This window comes from Nelumbo lutea, chromosome 1 (assembly GCF_056320005.1).
Source record: "Nelumbo lutea isolate HS-2025 chromosome 1, American lotus-T2T, whole genome shotgun sequence".
NCBI classification, from domain to species: domain Eukaryota; kingdom Viridiplantae; phylum Streptophyta; class Magnoliopsida; order Proteales; family Nelumbonaceae; genus Nelumbo; species Nelumbo lutea.
Window position 1 is genome coordinate 14820563 of NC_142684.1, and position 18291 is coordinate 14838853.

At 34.9% G+C, this 18291-nt stretch overlaps 1 protein-coding gene and 1 long non-coding RNA gene across 2 annotated transcripts in view; both read left to right on the forward strand.

The window, feature by feature from the left end:
- LOC148873628 (DNAse I-like superfamily protein) overlaps positions 1-1638 on the forward strand; it is a 46844-nt gene extending 45206 nt beyond the window's left edge. The window contains exon 10 of the mRNA XM_088964209.1: positions 1032-1638. Coding sequence (XP_088820335.1) covers positions 1032-1340 — 309 coding nt within the window. The 3' untranslated portion in view covers positions 1341-1638. The remainder of the gene's footprint in view (positions 1-1031) is intronic.
- A 7800-nt stretch (positions 1639-9438) lies between these two features.
- Positions 9439-10580, forward strand: LOC148873629 (uncharacterized). Its single transcript, XR_016104877.1, has 2 exons — positions 9439-10055; positions 10314-10580. It is a non-coding gene; the product is annotated as an uncharacterized LOC148873629 (long non-coding RNA).
- The last annotated feature ends 7711 nt before the right edge of the window (positions 10581-18291 follow it).

Here is an 18291-nt window from a genome sequence, read left to right on the forward strand (position 1 = left end):
ATACATTTCCACCTTGAATCCTGAGCTTGTGTATTAATTTGCTGACCATGGAGCAAAGCTATCAGGTTTGATACCAGCTGCATCTCCCAATTATTGATATTTCTTCTAAAAGAGGGAACCCATGATGGAGATGCCCCTGCAACTATACGAGTCATCAAGTAATGCTTCCTCATTGCTGGCTATTCTATACAGCTATGGGAAACTGTCCTTCAAAGCCCTCTCTTCACACCACGGGTCTTTCCAAAACTTATTCTCCTGCCATCACCTAGCTGGTATGTGATTCCCATCATAAACTGAAGGGAGGGAAGCCTTCAATACCCCTCCACACTCCACAACCATATGGTGGCTTAGGGCCTTCTGCATCCTGCCCATTTCTCACCAATCCAGCATTCCCATATTTCTCCTCAATCACAATCCCCAAAAGTTCATTTGCTTCTGTAGAAAACCATCGAAACTAATTGCTCAAGAGAGTTGTATTAAAAGTCTCCACTCATAACTCTTCTTAACGAAACTGTCTAAAAGATGTTTTCTGATGGAAAGCTAGACGTATAGATGTATTAGGTTATTCCTTTCTCAGCCCCCTTTGGTGAACATTGGTGACTTTCAAGGGGCATATGCTTTGAGATGCTGGCTTATTGACCAAAACCAAACAGAATGCAACCTTTCCATATTGGGGATACTACAGCTTTATTTTATTTTGTCATATTTTATATAAAGCGATATATTTAACTTTTGATACTTGAAAAAAAGAAACAAAAGGCCAAACTTTGTTTTTGAAATAATTACTCCAAATAAAAAAAAAAAAAGTGAAGAGAGTTGGATAACCAATGCCATTTGTCTGTATCTTGTAGAGATCAACAAAATGATTTTATGGATATCTGATTCTAGCTCGAGTTAGTTTCTCTCTTTTTTGTTTTGCTTTCTTTTTTCTTTCTTTTTTAAATTGTAGACCTTCAGAAGACATCTTTTTGCAAAATTAACAAAGGTACTTTGGTTTAATCCTCTGATTATTGCTACATTTGCGTTTTCAGGTATACCAATATCTCATCTCTGGGAACAATTCGGCCATGCGACCTCTGGATAATTTGGAAGAGCTTCCAATTCCCCTTTGTAGTGTTTATGCATATGCTGGAGGAGAACCACCATTCACGAATTGTACACCTGATTTTACGAATACTCTTGATTACATATTCTTTTCCCCTTCAGAGTGTCTGAAGCCAGTCAGTTTACTTCAACTTCCGGGATTGGACTCTGCTGATGTAGTTGGTGGATTGCCCAACTACCAGCATCCAAGTGATCATCTGCCCATTGGTGCTGATTTTGAAGTTATCAAGACCTGAAGTTCCAATTGGTAACTCGCTTTACATGATAATTAATCTCATTCAATATTTAGATAGGAAGTAGAAAATAAAGAATTTGGGAAGCTGGGTTTGATTGTATTCATCCCGTCAGTTTGGAATCTCTAAGTTGTTTGCTCTTTTGGGTAAATAGGAAGAACTAAGTTATTCTTTATCCTTCGTTATTTGTTATTACTAACATCCATCTATCTATCTATCTATCTATCTATCTATCTATCTATCTATATACTACTTCCGTTCATTCTATTTAAAGTTTTAAAAGGAAAATGTTTCATTCAAAGGGTCTCTTATCTCTAAACTGGGATAGGTTGTGTTTTATTTAGTTTCTGTTCAATATAATTTCCTCGTGAATCAATGCACTTGTTAGAGTGGTTCATGGTATTGGGAAACCACACGGTTAAATTTATTTGGTTGTTAAGTTTTAAAGAAGGTAGAGAGTAAAGGAAGTATAATAAGTAATGGGAAAATATTGACAAGAATAAGTTGCTTTATATTGCAGTTTTACAAATTAGAGCATGTGAAATTTGTACAGTTATACTTATCGAGAAACGTGAAAAGTGCAAGGGCTAAGAGTATGAAAAAAAAAGTTAAGAGAATTCTTGTATAAGTTATATAATGAATACATGAATATGATTGCATCTCCAATTAGGCAAATTAGTGAGAAGGTCAAGTATTCAACTTCAATTGAGATATGTAATGAGCATCAATCACAAAGAAAAAAAAAATGATGTGTTTAACTCATGTTTTTTTCGAATGGAGGTTTTGGATAACCTGTGTTTCAGATTAGAATAATGGTTGATATGGCCAAAACTGACCATTAGTCAAAAGTTGCCAAGTGGTAGCAGGTTGCGAGCAAAGTTGTTAATTGACCTCACATCACCTTAGAAGGCTGAGCCGACTTTGCTAAGGTGACATAAGAGTAGAGGTGTAAAGTGCTTGTGGGCGGCTCGCGCTAAAGGCGGGCCATTCTATGTTGGCCTGTGGGTTGTCACGGGTCGTGCCACCCTCCCCGGTGGAAATTTTGGGGGTCGGCTAGACATGGCCCATGGCCTAGGCCCAGGTGGGCTCGTGTCATGCTGTGCTATGGGCTTGGGCCGTGCTGTGGGCTTGGGCCATGCCGGGTTGGACCACAGAGCAGGCCTTGGGCTTGGGCAGAACCAGACAACATTGTTTTTTTGTTTTTTTTGTTTTTTTTGAAAATTTTGATTTCTTTTCTAAGTAAAATTGTAAAACTAAAATATTTAACTTTCCTTTGAACTTTGGGAATTGAGAACTATTTAAAAAAAATTAAGAAATGAGAAATCTAAGTTATTTAACACATAAATGAAAAAAAAAACTTAACCAAATTGAAATAAGAATGATGGAATAACAAATTGGAAGAAAAATAGGAATTTTATTTCATTTAAAATTGAGTGGTACAAATTACAAATAGAATGATTGGATCATTGCATACTTGGATGAATGAAATATGAAAATGGAATAAATTAATAAAATATAAAAAATACAATATGGTTACAAATTGAAAATACAAAATTACATTGTTAACAAATTAAAAAAATATGTCAAATAAATTAAAAAATTTACAATAATTTGAAAAAATAAAAAATTCTATACAAGTAGTCAAATTCATGAATCATCATTCGTGACTTTCATCATCTGCTTCGGGTGAAATATCCAATGTAGTATCATGCCCTCCCTTGTCTTGTAATCTATCTTCTGCATCTAGCCAATCCTTGAAGCAGATGCAAATCTCTATGCTCTCATCGTCATGCAACTTCTTTTGTCATTCAACACCCTGGTACCTGCACTAAAATAAGACTTCGATGGAACTTTAGACACCGGAGGAGTTAGTAGATCACGTGCCATGGCGGTGAGAACCGGATAATTTTTTGAATATTCACTCCACCATGCTAAAATATCAAAATTGTTTGATCTTTTACCTAAATTAGAAAAAAATGCTTGTAAATAAAATTAAGTTCAGCAAATGAACTTGTTGCAAAACTTGCATATTTCTGCCTTCTACTTACTAAATAAAAAAGTTTTTCTCTTCTACTACTAGGCTCAAGGTCCGAACAAGTTGTAGGAATATTTTCTACAATTCCAGATTCATACAAATTATACATTTCAAATAATAAATTATTATTTTCTTCTTTTTTATTTCCTATATCAATATTCATATTTTCACAATATGATTCAAGTAAAATATCTAAATCATCTTTCCTAATCCTAGGATCTAATATTGTAGCTAAACAATAAAGGGGAGAAATATTCTCCCAATATTTTTTAAATTTATTTTCCATAATTTCAACAATACATTGAAATTGTGGATTATTTATATATTTTGCAAAACAATCACTAATTACCATTAATTGATAAGGTACATTACAACTAGTTGGATAATAAATTCTAGATAATTCATTAGTTGCATCATAAAAATGTTTTAAAAAATCTCTTATACAGATTGTCATTTCCTAGTCTTCCTCAAATATCATATCATTAGGCATTTTTAAATTATAAAAATCAGAAAGAATTTGTTTATGAGATATACAACTTTATAACATAGCATAGGTAGAATTCCACCTATGCTTTACATTTAATATAAAATGTTTATATTTTAGACCATAATTTTGACATAAATATTTAAATTCTTGTTTTCTTGCCCCTGAACTTTTTATATATATAATAAATTTTCTAATTTTTGAAATATGAGTAGAAATAATATTCAAGGCATCTTGAATACATAAATTTAAGATGTGACATGCACATCTAATATGAAATAATTTACTAGTTAAGCATGGTTTTAATTGAGATTTTAAAATATTTATTACAGAGTCATTATTGTTGGCATTATCAAAACTAATTGAAAATAATTTATTTTCTACTCCATAAGCATGCAAAGTATTTAAAATACTTGCAGCAATAGCTGGGCCACTATGTGGCTATTCAAGCCTAGTAAAACTTAAAATTCTTTTATTCAAATGCCAATTTTCATCACTGAAATGACCAGTAACACAAATATAACTAATATTAAATTTGGATGTCTAAACATTCGAAGTAATTGCAACTTTAGAATTAAGATTTGCTAACAAAGAAATTAAAATTTGTTTAATTTTAGAATTAAGATTTGGATGTCTAGCAAAACGAAAATCATGAAACTTTGTTTACCATGAAATTCAAAGAAAATCAACAAAAAATTAACCATAACTAAAAAGATAATAAAAATGAAATAGAATAGGAAAGATAGTAAAATGAAAACCATGAATGTCTACCATAATTAAATTTAAATTCATAGAAAAAGCAACCCGAAAATCTATATTAAACCTTCACCAACGACTACCATAATTGTGATCTGATTAGTTCAAATTAGTTAATCTTTTTATTTTTAGCATAAACAATAGAATGCTTATCATTTTATTGTTTAATTTACATATTTAGCTATCCGTTTTCTCCACCTTATTCTGTTTTCTAGTAATGATATCAAAAGAAAATTCTTTTCCTTTTTGATCATGCAAGGAGAAGAATTTAAAAATAGTTTGATCGTTTATAGATGATTTGTCATTTATAAAGAAATGACAAATCATTAGTTTGAACAAGTTACATTTTTGTGAACTTATTAGGTTTACAACTTCAACGTTTAGCTTTTATTAGTTCACAAAGAAATGATAAATCAAAGAAGAAGAAGAAAAAGAAAAGGAAATTTTAATTAACTTTAGCTTTTTTGGTTTGATTTCAATTGTTTTTAAATGTCATTCTTTTTTAAATAAAATAAATAAAGTTATGATCTATAATGGTTTCAAATAGATTTTATATTATTTTATTCCAATTTTATATATTACAATATCAATTAAGCAATATGCTTTGTAAAATGATCTTTAGGTTTTATTATATGGCATAGTGACATGATATATAAAATGATAACTTGACATTAACAATAAGCCCATGTATCCTAGTCTATCAATTTTTTTTTCTCTTGATCCTGTTTCTTTATTGCATATATTCTGTAAATGAATTTTAACTTGTATCATAAGACATGCCAACAAGCTATGTAAAATAATAATTTGGTTTATCCAAAAAAATAGATTAGACATGACATGCATATTTTTTCTTTAAACTTAAAATTAATGGTAGATCCAAATAATAAATTGATTTTTTCTCTCTTTTGATTTTGTTTCGTTGAATTTGATTAATTAAAATATTAACTAAACTTATGATCTATTTCTTTCTTTTAACTTGACATTATCCATAATGCCATCTATTATAACATATCATTTTTTAACAATTTTTATTTATATTAGTAAGAATATTAGCTAAATTATTTGTTTATAAAAACATTTCTTACACTATATAGCATGATATCAATGAATATTAAGTAATAGCTTAGTGTATGACAAAGAAATGAAAAAACATGATATATAGATATTGTAAGACATGACGTGATTTTCTTTTTTAGGTTTTGAAATTACTTTTAATTTAAATGCATGTTGTGATACAAATGCTACAAATAGGGATAATGATCATGAAAATCAGATAAAAAAATTAGATTATAATAATTTGAGTTAGAATCTTTGTTAAACTTGACAAGTGATGATATACAGATTTGGTAAAATCACATAAAATGTAATATCATTTTTTCTTTTTTTTTTAAATTATTTGTTTTTGCTTTTTGGATTTATTTTTTAAGTATTGCAATTAGAGTCACAATAATTTGCAAGATATTTTATATTATATTTATTTAAATTGATATCAATGGAAATGCATGTCATACTATATGAATTGATTGAGACTGTATAATTATTATTTAATTGCTTTTATTTTTCAATTACTTTTGATGCATATTATTTAATGTCATAAGTTAGATTAACATTTCATATTTTTGCTTCATAAAATTAGAATCTAGTTAAGTGTTATAGAATGATATTTTTAATATTGTATGCAAAATATAATGACATTTGAATTTCATTGTTATTAGCGTATTATTTTTATTTGTTATTACTTTGTTCAATTGTCTTTCTTGTATCTTATTTCTCAAATGATATAATTAGAATTTATTTTTATTAATTTTTTTGAAAGATGTAATGTAAAGCTTTCATAAGAAATGGTGATATATAATATTAAATAGTAAGCTATTAAATGAAAATAAGTGAAAAAGTGGTTAGAAAAGAATAAAATATAGATGTTAAGCAATCTTAAATATGCATAGTCATTAACTCTATTTATACAAATCTGAGTTAACTCATAGATTGTCTTGTTTATTATTTCTTATGATAATGTAGATAGAGTGCTTTTTATTTTATAATGAATAATCTTTTTGATTGTTGTTCTTACTATTTTTTTTTTAATTTATCTTAATCTTTATTAAGTCTTGTATGTAGAAAGATATTATCATAATTTAAATTCAACAATAGGATTCACATGAAAATGTTATAATAAATTATTGATTTTTTTTTAATTTGAAAAAGAATAGGTGTTATTCCATTTCTCCTAACAGCACTTTATTTTTCAAAACATGAAACCAATTTTAACTACAATAGAAATATTGAAACAACTTTTAAACAGTGATTTAATAAAACCAATAACTTTAACAATAACTTGTTCATTCATTTAGAAGGTCATATACAGTAAAACTCTAATAGCACTAATAGTCTAGTGCACCGTTAACAAGGAACATGAATGACATTTTCCTTTCTATTTTATGACTTACAACTTGTAATTTTACCACCTAATCTGCCAATTTGCAATTGGTAGCAAAAATAGAATCATTGATTTATGCCTCTTTTATTACTTGTAGTGTTTATGAAGTTTCTTCCATTTCTTATTTCAAAAAATAAAAATAAAATTTCTTTTATTGCATTGATGTGTTAAAGCAGAATTTTCACCTGTTTGTGTATTTATTATTTGTTCATTATCAATAATGCTACTAACTCTTGATGATAATGAAGATTTTTAGTCATTAAAACATTGCTCAAGGGAATAATAAATTGAAGTTCAAGATAAAAGAATCGTCAATAAATGTGCTTTCATAAATTTATTTGTTAAACTTTCAATTAGAGTTGAGTTAGACTTTAGACAACCTAATCTAATATGAGTTAAAAACAATAGTAGTATAAATAATATTTGTAAAAGTGATATTAAGATAATTTTGTTATTTATTAATATAAATGATATGTTTTTCATAAAATTTTTTGATTTAACTATTCTCTTATCATCTAAAAGAATTAATTTATATTTGATAATTTCTTAATTTAGAAATGCTCATTCAGTGTAATATTGAAATAAACACAATTTTGATAAAAATGAAGGGTTTTAATTCGAGTTCTTAATTCAAATTCTCAAAACTTAGGTTCAAATCCAAATAATACTTTTTGTATAATTTTGGGTGAAGTTATATCTAATACTCAGTCAATATGAGTATTTCTCTTAAAAAAGAAATTAGTAAAAGAGTAGATGAGAGTAGGATGAGGGTGGGCCTTGGCGCAATGGTTGGGTTGCTCCATTGCAACCTGGGTGACCAGGGTTGACATTGGCAGGAATCATATGCACAACTTTGGTTGTTCAATGCAATATTTTAAGAATTTAATTCAAATTGTGCTGAACTAATGAAAGATCATAAAACAGATATGTGTTTTTATTTATTTAGATCTTTCTAAGAACACTTAAAATTGAATTAGAGAATTCAAACCTGGTTTGAAAAATTATATATGTGATGTAACTTCCCTTATTCTAACCAGTTTGTTATCCTTCATAAACGAGGGCAATTGTTGGGAATCACATAATCAGCCATCACATCTAGAAGAGCATTGTAATAAAATAAGTGATTTTCATTTGGAAAGTATCAGAAGTCAATAAAATAAGGGATTGGAGTTGCAAATCTAAATCCCAGAAGAATTAGTTAGATTGGGAGGAGAAAACTTCAAACCGGTTTGTCATCCTTCATGTTGAAAAGCACATCCGTCACATTTTCAAGGGCCTTATTTATTTCTTGCTTTTCCAACAAAACAAAAACAAGTAATGAATGGAATTTATTTTCTTTTAAAATTATATACTCTTGTGCACAAAACTTTCCAGGACATTTCATTTTGATGTTCTTAATAAGGTTCAATTTGTTGATATAACATCTTGTTATTCATTCTCAGGGAAAGAAATCAGGATAAGGTTCCATTTGTTTCCGCAGCAATTTCATCTAGTATTACATATGCATGATAATGTAGATGAAAAGCTACAACTCTAAGTAGATTTCAAACAATATGTATAAATTGAACCTAAACCGGAAATTGCTACGCAAACAAAAGAAACCTAAACCGCAATTTTCATTCTCATGCTTTTGCGCTTAAAACTTTATAAAATATATCAAGATGCAAATTGAACCTAATTTTGTAGATTTATTATAATGAAAATTATGCATGTGACCAGTTGGCTGACAGAGTGGGACCTACCTGACATGACACAATCTTCCAGCTTGGCGGTATGTGCCATTTAAAACCATGAAGTTCGACCTGCAAAGTTGGTCAAGTGATGGGTTTGGCCGGTTCAACCCGATGGTAAGCCTTGGAATCAAATTATTATTCATCAGGTACATAGGTTTTAGAAAGTTTGCTTTCGGAATCATGTGTTTTCAGCATCATAGATTTGTCTTTTGTTTATAAAAAAAAAAAAAAGTGATTTGGGCAAATACCATTTCTTATTAACATGTTAACAAATTACGTCTAATGTAGTGACTTGCCTATGATTTCATATTGCTTCCCCTCTCTCTTCCTGTACGTGTACGTGTGAACGTGCGACTCAAATAGGCAAGAAGAGGAGTTTATTAGAAATGGATGTGACCAAAACAATAACTTGTATCTTTTTATAAAAAAAATCATTAACATGTATTTCCGGTATCTAATCCTGGTAAAATATTGACCAGGAGACATTCCCATGCAATTATCCTAAACGAGTAAACGATTAATCATTAGCATGTTAACATGAAACAGTTAAAATTGTTAAACTGGGCAATTTAATCCTAGAATCAAAGAAACGAAACTTCCGAGAAGACTACCGAGTACCGAGGCATAGCATATATGCCCATTTTTCAAAGAAGAGAGGAAGAGAAGGGTTTTTCTTTTCTGTGTTTCTCTGCGAGCTTTAAGAGTTGAAAGAGAAGGAAAGGAAAAAAGAGTGTCTTATCATCCCAAGAGTGGTATGGGAAATTTAACCAGTCGTATTCCTTCTTCAAGCTCCTTCAAATTTCTGATTTTCAATTTGAACCGATCCAGTGGAGGACACACCTCCGTGAATTTTCAGGGGAAATCGCCGGCCTCCGATCACCCAGTTGAAATCCCACCACACTCGACTCCGACTCCTGCTCTAATCATACCAAGCAACTCTTCTTCCTCTCCTTCGACTCTCTGGCGTACCCAGATGGTAATATCTCCCATTCTTGTAGCGGGGCTTCTCACCCTCCATCACAATCGAGTCGAGGGAAATCTCTTTACCTCCAACCCCGAGCTCTTCAACACCTTGTTGGCCTCTGCTTCTTTCGCTTTCATGGGCACTGTAGTTGGAGTCTCAGTTCGTCGCTTCCATACAAGGGTTAGCAACTTTGCCCTTGTTTGTGCACATACTTCTTTGGTTGTCTCCTTCTTTCTGTTGACTGGGGTTTTCCTGGCCCGAAATCCTAGGGCCATTTTACTGGGAAACTGGCCTTCTACTATGAAACAGGTAATTAATCTTGATAACTTCTCTATTATTTCCCTTTCATTTGCTGCTACTAAAACAACTTGGATCATCTGACATGTAATTGGGAGGACGGAAAGCAATCCCTGGTCATGATGTTACTTAGATAGTTTTTACTCCATCTTTCTGGCCGTCGTGAATCGCCGGCTTAGACTTTATCTGGCGGATGAATGACAGGATTTTAAATGAATTTTCTTGAAGTGACCCATAATACCCTTATATGTTCTTTCTTTCTGTGTTTAGGTGATGGCGAGAGAAGTAAAGATGATGTAGGGAGGGATTGAAGTTGGCAGTCCTTCGTTTGTTTCTTTCCGCTTCCTCAATATACATCATGGTTCGCCTTTTATTCCCTTATTTTCGCTTGAAAATACTCTTAAATGCTTGTTTTAAAATTTTATATGGATAAACAATTATTGCTTGCAATTGTTTAGATAGAGTAAATCGAGTTCTTACTCTTTTCTTCTCTCAACTTGTTGAATTTCGTTACTTTCTTTCCTTCTGTTGTTGACCCAAGATATATGAATTAAACCTTTGCGAGTTGTTTAAATAATACTTCGTTTAGATGGACACGTAATCACGCCTGAACCCTAGGGTGCACGGAATGAGCAAAACTGAACTCGATCGGAGTTGAGTCTTTTCAATGTTGTTGGATAAAAAATCTGTCTTTTTCAAATATGAACTTGTAATTATTAAGAATTTAAGATTTTGATGGGAGTGCTGATGGGGTAAGGTTTGGTGACTAAGAATTGACACCTTCTAGATGCTTGCGACTCCTCCATTGTTTCTCATTGGTTGTATTCTCTCTCCTCTAGTGTCAATCATCAGGGCTCCGTACGTATCACCATGACATTGATAGATTTAATGCCCTGTAATCACTTATCAGTTTAATTATTTGTTGAATGAAATTGGAAAGTTGATATTTAATCGTTTTACGTTATCAGGCAAATTCAACTTATCCAATAAGTTGAAACCTGGATATAGACGTTTTTGTTAAAACCCACAAGCTGAGCAATCACCGATTCTGTAAGGCTGTGTTTCCTTCCTATCCCTACCTTTCCCTTCAACCCAAACACAGTCTCAGTTTATATTGCAAACAAAACAAAGCCTAATAAAATGATAACTGCGTTCAAGGGAATGCGAGCTGTACTCATGGAACTGAATCACTATACAAGAGAAGAGAGAAGCTGGTCTTGCTGCTCTCATTCCGTGAAATCTGGGTTGATAAGGTATGATCATTATCGATGAACGTAACTGGCCGGGATGGGCACTGGTGAGTCCCACTAACAAATCCGAGTAGCTTTGCTCCTTTCAGAAAAGAAAAAGGTAGAACCTGAAATTTCCACAGGAAGTAGTTTGTGTCATCATCCATTTTGACTGAAACAAGTTTGGCAAGGCCATTGCCGGGAAAGGGAACTGTGAAGGAGGTCCGAGAAGCTGAATAAGTGGTAGAGGATTATACGGTTCCATTGTACAACGTGGTAAAAACGGCAATTGATGAATCAGAGTGATGACAAGAGATAGCTAACAAATCTCTGATACAAAGGATTTAACTAATACACAAATACTAGCTAAGAGAGTTAGCTCAGTTGCTGAAGGAGACTTGCACGTGTTGCATGGATTGCATGGAGTCCTCCTCTCTTCGTGGGCCTTGACCTGGGCTGCACTACTGTGACCATGTCCAACACAGAGCTTGAACAAAGCGTCAAGCTGCCCATTTTTCTCTATAGGTATCTGCTACCATCAGAGACGGAAATGGTGATCTGCTCCTCACAGAAGGTGCCTCACACTGACCTTCACCATGCATTGGGAACATCTCCCATGAATAATAACATATTAAATATGGGAGATGTTATGGGATCGATGTATCTGTGAGGTCGGTGTGAGGCACCTTGTGTGAGGAGCAGATCCGGTCTCCAGAGGCAGATCAAGACCTTTGATCAGTTGGAATAGTCATTACCATAATATCAACTTAATCATAACATTTGACTAATTAAAACAAAAAATTGTGATTAAAATATTTTCATTCTGAACATTTTAAGAAAAATGGATACATCTCACAACACAAATGGATCATTTTTTCTTGTAATTTTTTCTGATACACTCAAGCAGATTCTAAAAACTAAAAAGGAAGGAAAGAAAGCATTGTTCCTAACATAGAAATGGTTAGGACGATTTTGTATAAAATAACTAGGCATTGTAATTGTAGAACACTGAGAGAGATCTCTTCAAGTGTGTTTTGTCCTTCAAGAATGTTAGAGTGAATAGACATATAAGGAATGACTCTACTCTGTTCCTCTCCCCGATTTTCTCTACAGTCAAGCAACCATTGCAAGACAGCAAGAGTCCAAGCCTCCAACCCTAAAGTTGAAATGAGAATAAATTGTTTAAATGAACCCTTTAGTTTTGAGGGGTAATGCTTGTAAGTTGTTATATTAAAGAAATATGAGGGTACAAGAGTCACTTCACTTCTCATTCTTTTAGTTTTAGATTTTAAGTAGGTCGTTGACCATGGGTGTCATTATTTGGCCCTTTATTCATTACAAAATAAAATAAAATGACCCTACTATTTATTTGAGTGGGGGCAATTGTGAAAACTTTAGAAATTTTCATTATTATATAAGAAATTTTCAAATCTCAATGAGGGCGCAATTGGCCACACTAACTGATGTAACCGTTTCCGATCATGTATCATTTTTTTCGTGATGTATCGATTTTTTGGCCAAGTACCTCGTCATCTCATCTGCTCTCAAGTGGCCTGCGACTCAGAGGCTGAAGTGGAGCTCCCTAGTGGCGAGCTGTTTGGTGGCAAGCTACATAGTGGCGAACTGCATGGTGCCGGACTACCTTGATGAGCTGCTTGGTGGTGAGCCACCTGGTGGCGAACTGCCTTGTGGTGAGCTACCTTGATGAGCTGCTTGGTGGTGAGCTACCTGGTGGCGAACTGCCTTGTGGTGAGCTACCTGGTGGCGAACTGCCTTGTGGTGAGCTACCTTGATGAGCTGCTTGGTGGTGAGCTACCTGGTGGCGAACTGCCTTGTGGTGAGCTACCTTGATGAGCTGCTTGGTGGTGAGCTACCTGGTGGCGAACTGTCGTGTGGTGAGCTACCTTGATGAGCTGCTTGGTGGTGAGCTACCTGGTGGCGAACTGTCGTGTGGTGAGCTACCTTGATGAGCTGCTTGGTGGTGAGCTACCTGGTGGCGAACTGCCTTGTGGTGAGCTACCTTGATGAGCTGCTTGGTGGTGAAACCCGACTACTCCCTCCAGGAGATGATCTGGCTACCAGCAACGATGGGAACTGAACTGGCTATTCCCTGTTGGCAATGATCTGCTCATCTTTGTAAGCGGCGAGAGTTGAGGGACCTGAGAAAATTGAGTCAAAGAACCCGGCGAGGTCACTCCGATGGCTAAGTTAGCACTTTGATAGTAGAGAGCTTGAAGATGATATTATAGAATGAGAGAGCTAGAGTGTAGGGGTTACCATCCTTTTCATCTTTTTTTTTCCTCTCCTAACCTCCCTTTGCCCCAGGGGGTGAGGTCTTTATATACTGGAGTCCTCGTGGGTTTGGTGGAGCAGTTCCTGGATTCCCGTTGTGATGGAACTTGCTTTCGTGTTAGGTGGGCAAAATGCCATCAACTGGTAAGGTTGTCCCTTCCTATCTGAACCAAGGAGTTGGTGAACTAATATAGCTATTACAAAGTACGGTCCTGCGGGATACAGAGTACGGAGGTGTGCTCCTCAAGGTTGTCAGATTGGTGCCTGTGTCAGGCCGCCAAGTCGGTGCCTGGGCCAGGCCACCAGGTCGCGCCTGGGCCAGGCTGCCAGCTCGTGCCAGGGCCAGGTCGCGCCAGGGCCAGGCCGCTAGCTCGTGCCAGGGCCAGGTCGCGCCAGGGCCAGGCTACCAACTCGCGCCTGTGCCAAGCCGCGCCTGTGACAGGCTACGCTTGGTGGGACACTAACTTAGCAAAGGCAAGTTGTTGCCAAAGTGGTCCCAGGTGTCACGTAGTTGTTCTGAGGTTCTAGGCTACATGAGGGCGAGCTGCCTGTAGCGAGCTGCCTGTAGCGGGCTGCCTAGTGGCGAGCTGCCTAGTGGCAAACTGCCTAGTGGCGAGCTGCCTGTGGCGAGCTACCTGTGGCGAACTGCCTGTGGTGAACTCGAGATGTCTAGTTGTAAAAAGTCTGCACTTATTTGGCATGAGATGCCAAGTGTCACAATGTCATTGGAGGGCCAAATCCGCCCTCATCACTAACATATACATAGATCTGCCTATGGCTACCTTAATAGATAATAATTTATACTTTAAGTATGGAGGATTTTGGTACATTTTTGGTATTTTCCTTCAATTGAATATTCTTTTATCTTTTTCTTTCTTAATTTATTTATGCTTTCGATATAATATTACTGATGTAACGGTTTTTGGTCACGTATCAATTTTTTTTTGGCTAAGTACCTCGTCAACTCGTCTACTCCCTAGTGGCCTGTGACTCAGGGGCTGAAGTGGAGCTCCCTGGTGGCGAGGTGCCTGGTGGCGAGCTACCTAGTGGCGAACTGCCTGGTGCCGAGATGCCTGGTGGTGAACTACCTTGATGAGCTACTTGGAGGTGAACTACCTTGATGAGCTGTCTGGTGGTGAGCTACCTTGATGGGCTGCCTGGTGGTGAGCTACCTTGATGAGCTTCCTGGTGGTGAGCTACTTTGATGGGCTGCCTAGTGGTGAGCTACCTTGAAGTGCCAGGCTACATGATGGCGAGCTGTCTGTAAGGTACTAGACTACATGATGGCGAGCTGCCTGTGAAGTGGCGAGCTGTCTGTAAGGTGTCGGGCTGCCTGTGAGGTGCTGGCGAACTGCCTGTGGTGAGCTGTCTAGTGGTCAAGAGGCTGCACTTAGTTAGTTGTCATGAGGTGCCAGGTGTCACAATGTCATTGGAGGGCCAAATCTACCGTCATCAATTACCATCAAGTGTTATACTTCTTACTAGAGGAGGCCCATATGATGCAAAGGGAAATCCAAAAGTTTATTAACTTTTTAATTGTTAATGAATAAAAAATTGAATAATTTTCTCAAGTGTTAATTTATTGGTAATTTAGTGACTAAAAATTTTTGTTCAATAAAATTAGAAATTAATGGACAGTTAAACATATGCGGTTGAAATGATGGAGAGAGACCCTAGAGAACTATAAAAGGCTATTTTCGCCCTTAAATTATGATGGAAAGGCCACTTTAAGGCATAAACAAATGATTTTAAGGACTCCATCAACATTCTATTAGACAATGAATAAAATAATAAAAAACATGCTTATATGGCACTACTCAAGTTTGGAAGGGCCACTTCAGACCTTGGAGCTTGAAAACAGGCCACTTTAAATGTTAAAAAATTTTTTAGTTAAAAAATAAATTTTATTAACCTTGAAATAAATTACTTCAATGATTTTATCAAATTAGAGTCAGTAAATTAATAGTAATATAAAAATATTAACAACAATTAATAGCAAATTACTACTTAAACACTAATTTAACTAGTATAACTACTACTAAATTAACAATCATTTAATTAACTTGGTTAACTTAGTAACTCAATTTTCTTAATCAAACTAATTTAATTAATTAATAGTAACTTAATTTACTTATTTACCTTAAACTAATTTACTTAAACACTAATTTAACTAGCACAACTAATGCTAAATTAACAATCACTTAATTTACTTAATTAAGCTAATTTAACTAATTAATAGTTTTACTTAATTAATTTGATTAATTGGCTTAATCAATTATTTAATTCACTTAGTTGACTTAATTTGCATAGATAGGTTAAATAGCTTAATTTGTTTAATTTCTCTATTTACTTAGCTTAATTTGCTTAATTTACTTATTTAGATCGGTTAAATTTGATCATTTAATTTACTTAATTAGCTTAGTTTCCTTAGTTAATTTGATTTACATATTTAATTTCTTAATTTACATAATTGGATTAATTTACTTAATCATCTTAATTAGTGTGATTTATTTAATTTACTTAATTAAGTTTATACCATCATATACCTGAAGTAATTTACTTAATTAACTTTATTAAAGTGGCTTTTTCAAAGTTGAGCAATGCCGCATAGGCATAAGTATGCTTGTATCAATGGTGTCTCTAACACCGTCTATTTTTGCCTTAAAATGGCCTTTCTGTCATAGTTTAAGTGAGAAAATGTCCCTTTTAATTTTTTAGGGTCTAAAGTGGATTTTTTCAAAGTTCAGGGGTTAATAGAACAAAATATCGATTAAAAAATAACAAGGTTTTTATGTGATATATTGATTTAGGGTTCATCTCAAACTCAATAAAAACTCCAAAAAATTTTGCAGTTTATTATGGGCTCAAATGGGTCATCTAGCTTAAAGCCCAAGAAGGCCTAGTATCATTCTTGTATTCTTGTATTGGCGGGTCGTTGGCGTAATCATCAACCCACTCAATTACCCAAAAGCTCTCTCTCAAGTGGGTCATAGTGAAATCTAATCCAAGGACTGTTTTGTCACAACATGGATGAAAATTGCACAACTTATTGGTTCGTCACAACGTGTTGGTATCAGTGAGGAGAAACTGTTGTCTTGATTTATTGTTTTGTTCAACTAATTGGGATTGGAATCGTTGTAGTCACTGGTTTTTGGGTTGATAATTCGATCATTCAGTTCAAATGAATGACCCATTCTAACAATAAAAATTTTAAAAATAAAAAATAGCTAAGACCATTGAATGAGTTAACAATTTGACCGTTCGAGTTAATGAATCATGCATTGACTGATTTAACGTTTTTTAGCTAAAGAACAGGTCTAGGGTAAAATGGAACTGATTGTCTAGATGATTCCTAAGCCAAATGGTCCAACCATTCGAATCAACAATGGTTCGAAAATCATGATTTAGTTTTTCTGATGGCAGAGTTTGTTTTGTTTTTGAAAACGGTGAAGCTACTGTTGGAATAACTATTAACATGGGTGGGACTTGAGAGTTTGTGTGTGTTGGAGGCTCCGAGGTGAAGGAAAGAGAAAGTTGGCTTTCCAAATGTGTGGTTGGGGAATAAGAAAGGGAGATTTTGATGAATTGGGATCTCCTACCAATAAAACAATTTCCAACACACTATCAATATGATCTGACATCGAATATTTCATTAGCTTGGGACCCACCATAGATGTGAGATGTGTGGTGTGGTGTCCTATCATGTTGGTAGGATGTTGGAGCGTGTTTTGCTGAAAGGAGATGTAGACTCGATTTCGATGGTTTCAGATTTATGGAAATGGGCAACCAAGATGTGGAATAACAAATTAGAGCCAGAGGCTGGGCAATTGGCTGGAGGGTAATGCCTGTTGATACTGGATTCAAAGGTAGAAGCAGCGACAGAACTGTGTCCATTGCGTTTGTGTGGGAAAATATGCTTACTTTTTACTGGTGGTCACCGGTTTTGGAGAAATGTTGTGTAAGGGAGAGCAAAAAGTTGTTGAGGGTCCGGTACTTTAGATAAGATTCCCATTAGAGGCCTAATTTTTGGGGTTTTCAAAAAGGTGGGCCTAGTTTTGGCCCAACGGCGAGTACGTGGGCCCAAGGGACGGGATCACGAACCAATAATGGGAATAACACTGGAATCCAGCCATTAGTTCCTGTAGCCTCAATCGGGGATCAATTGATGGCAGTCGTTGAACCAAGAAAATCAAGACAGAGCATGAAGATGGTAAGGAACTGAAGAAATTTAATACCCTCAAACGAGGCTGGAAAAAGAATCGACCAAACGATTCATTGTAAGAAAAAAAAAAAAAAAAAGATTTTGTTTGCAGTGGAAAGAGAGCACAAGGGATCCACTAGAACCTTTAGGGGATTGCCCAGTTGTGGATAGTGAAGAGTTGGAAGTGATGGTAGAGGAGGACCCCACGGTTACCGTTGGTAAAGGGGTTGTGTTAGAGGTTCTTTTGCACAGAGAGCCCTTGTGACTCAGGTAAGGTCTCTTCGGAGTTGTGCTCATCAGAATAGAAACTGGTTTTAGAGGTTCGCACAGATTGAGATATGCACGTAGCAAAGACTATGGGTCTCTTTCTCATGGAAGGGGAGGAAGTCGCTAGAAAAGCATTTAGGAGTGTTGCTTCCTAGGACGGGACCGAGGGCAACAAGGTAATTTCGTTTCTGGCCGAGGCCGATGAGCCCAACCTGAGAGTAAGAGGAGAGCATATGTCAGAAACCCCAGGTGTTATCCC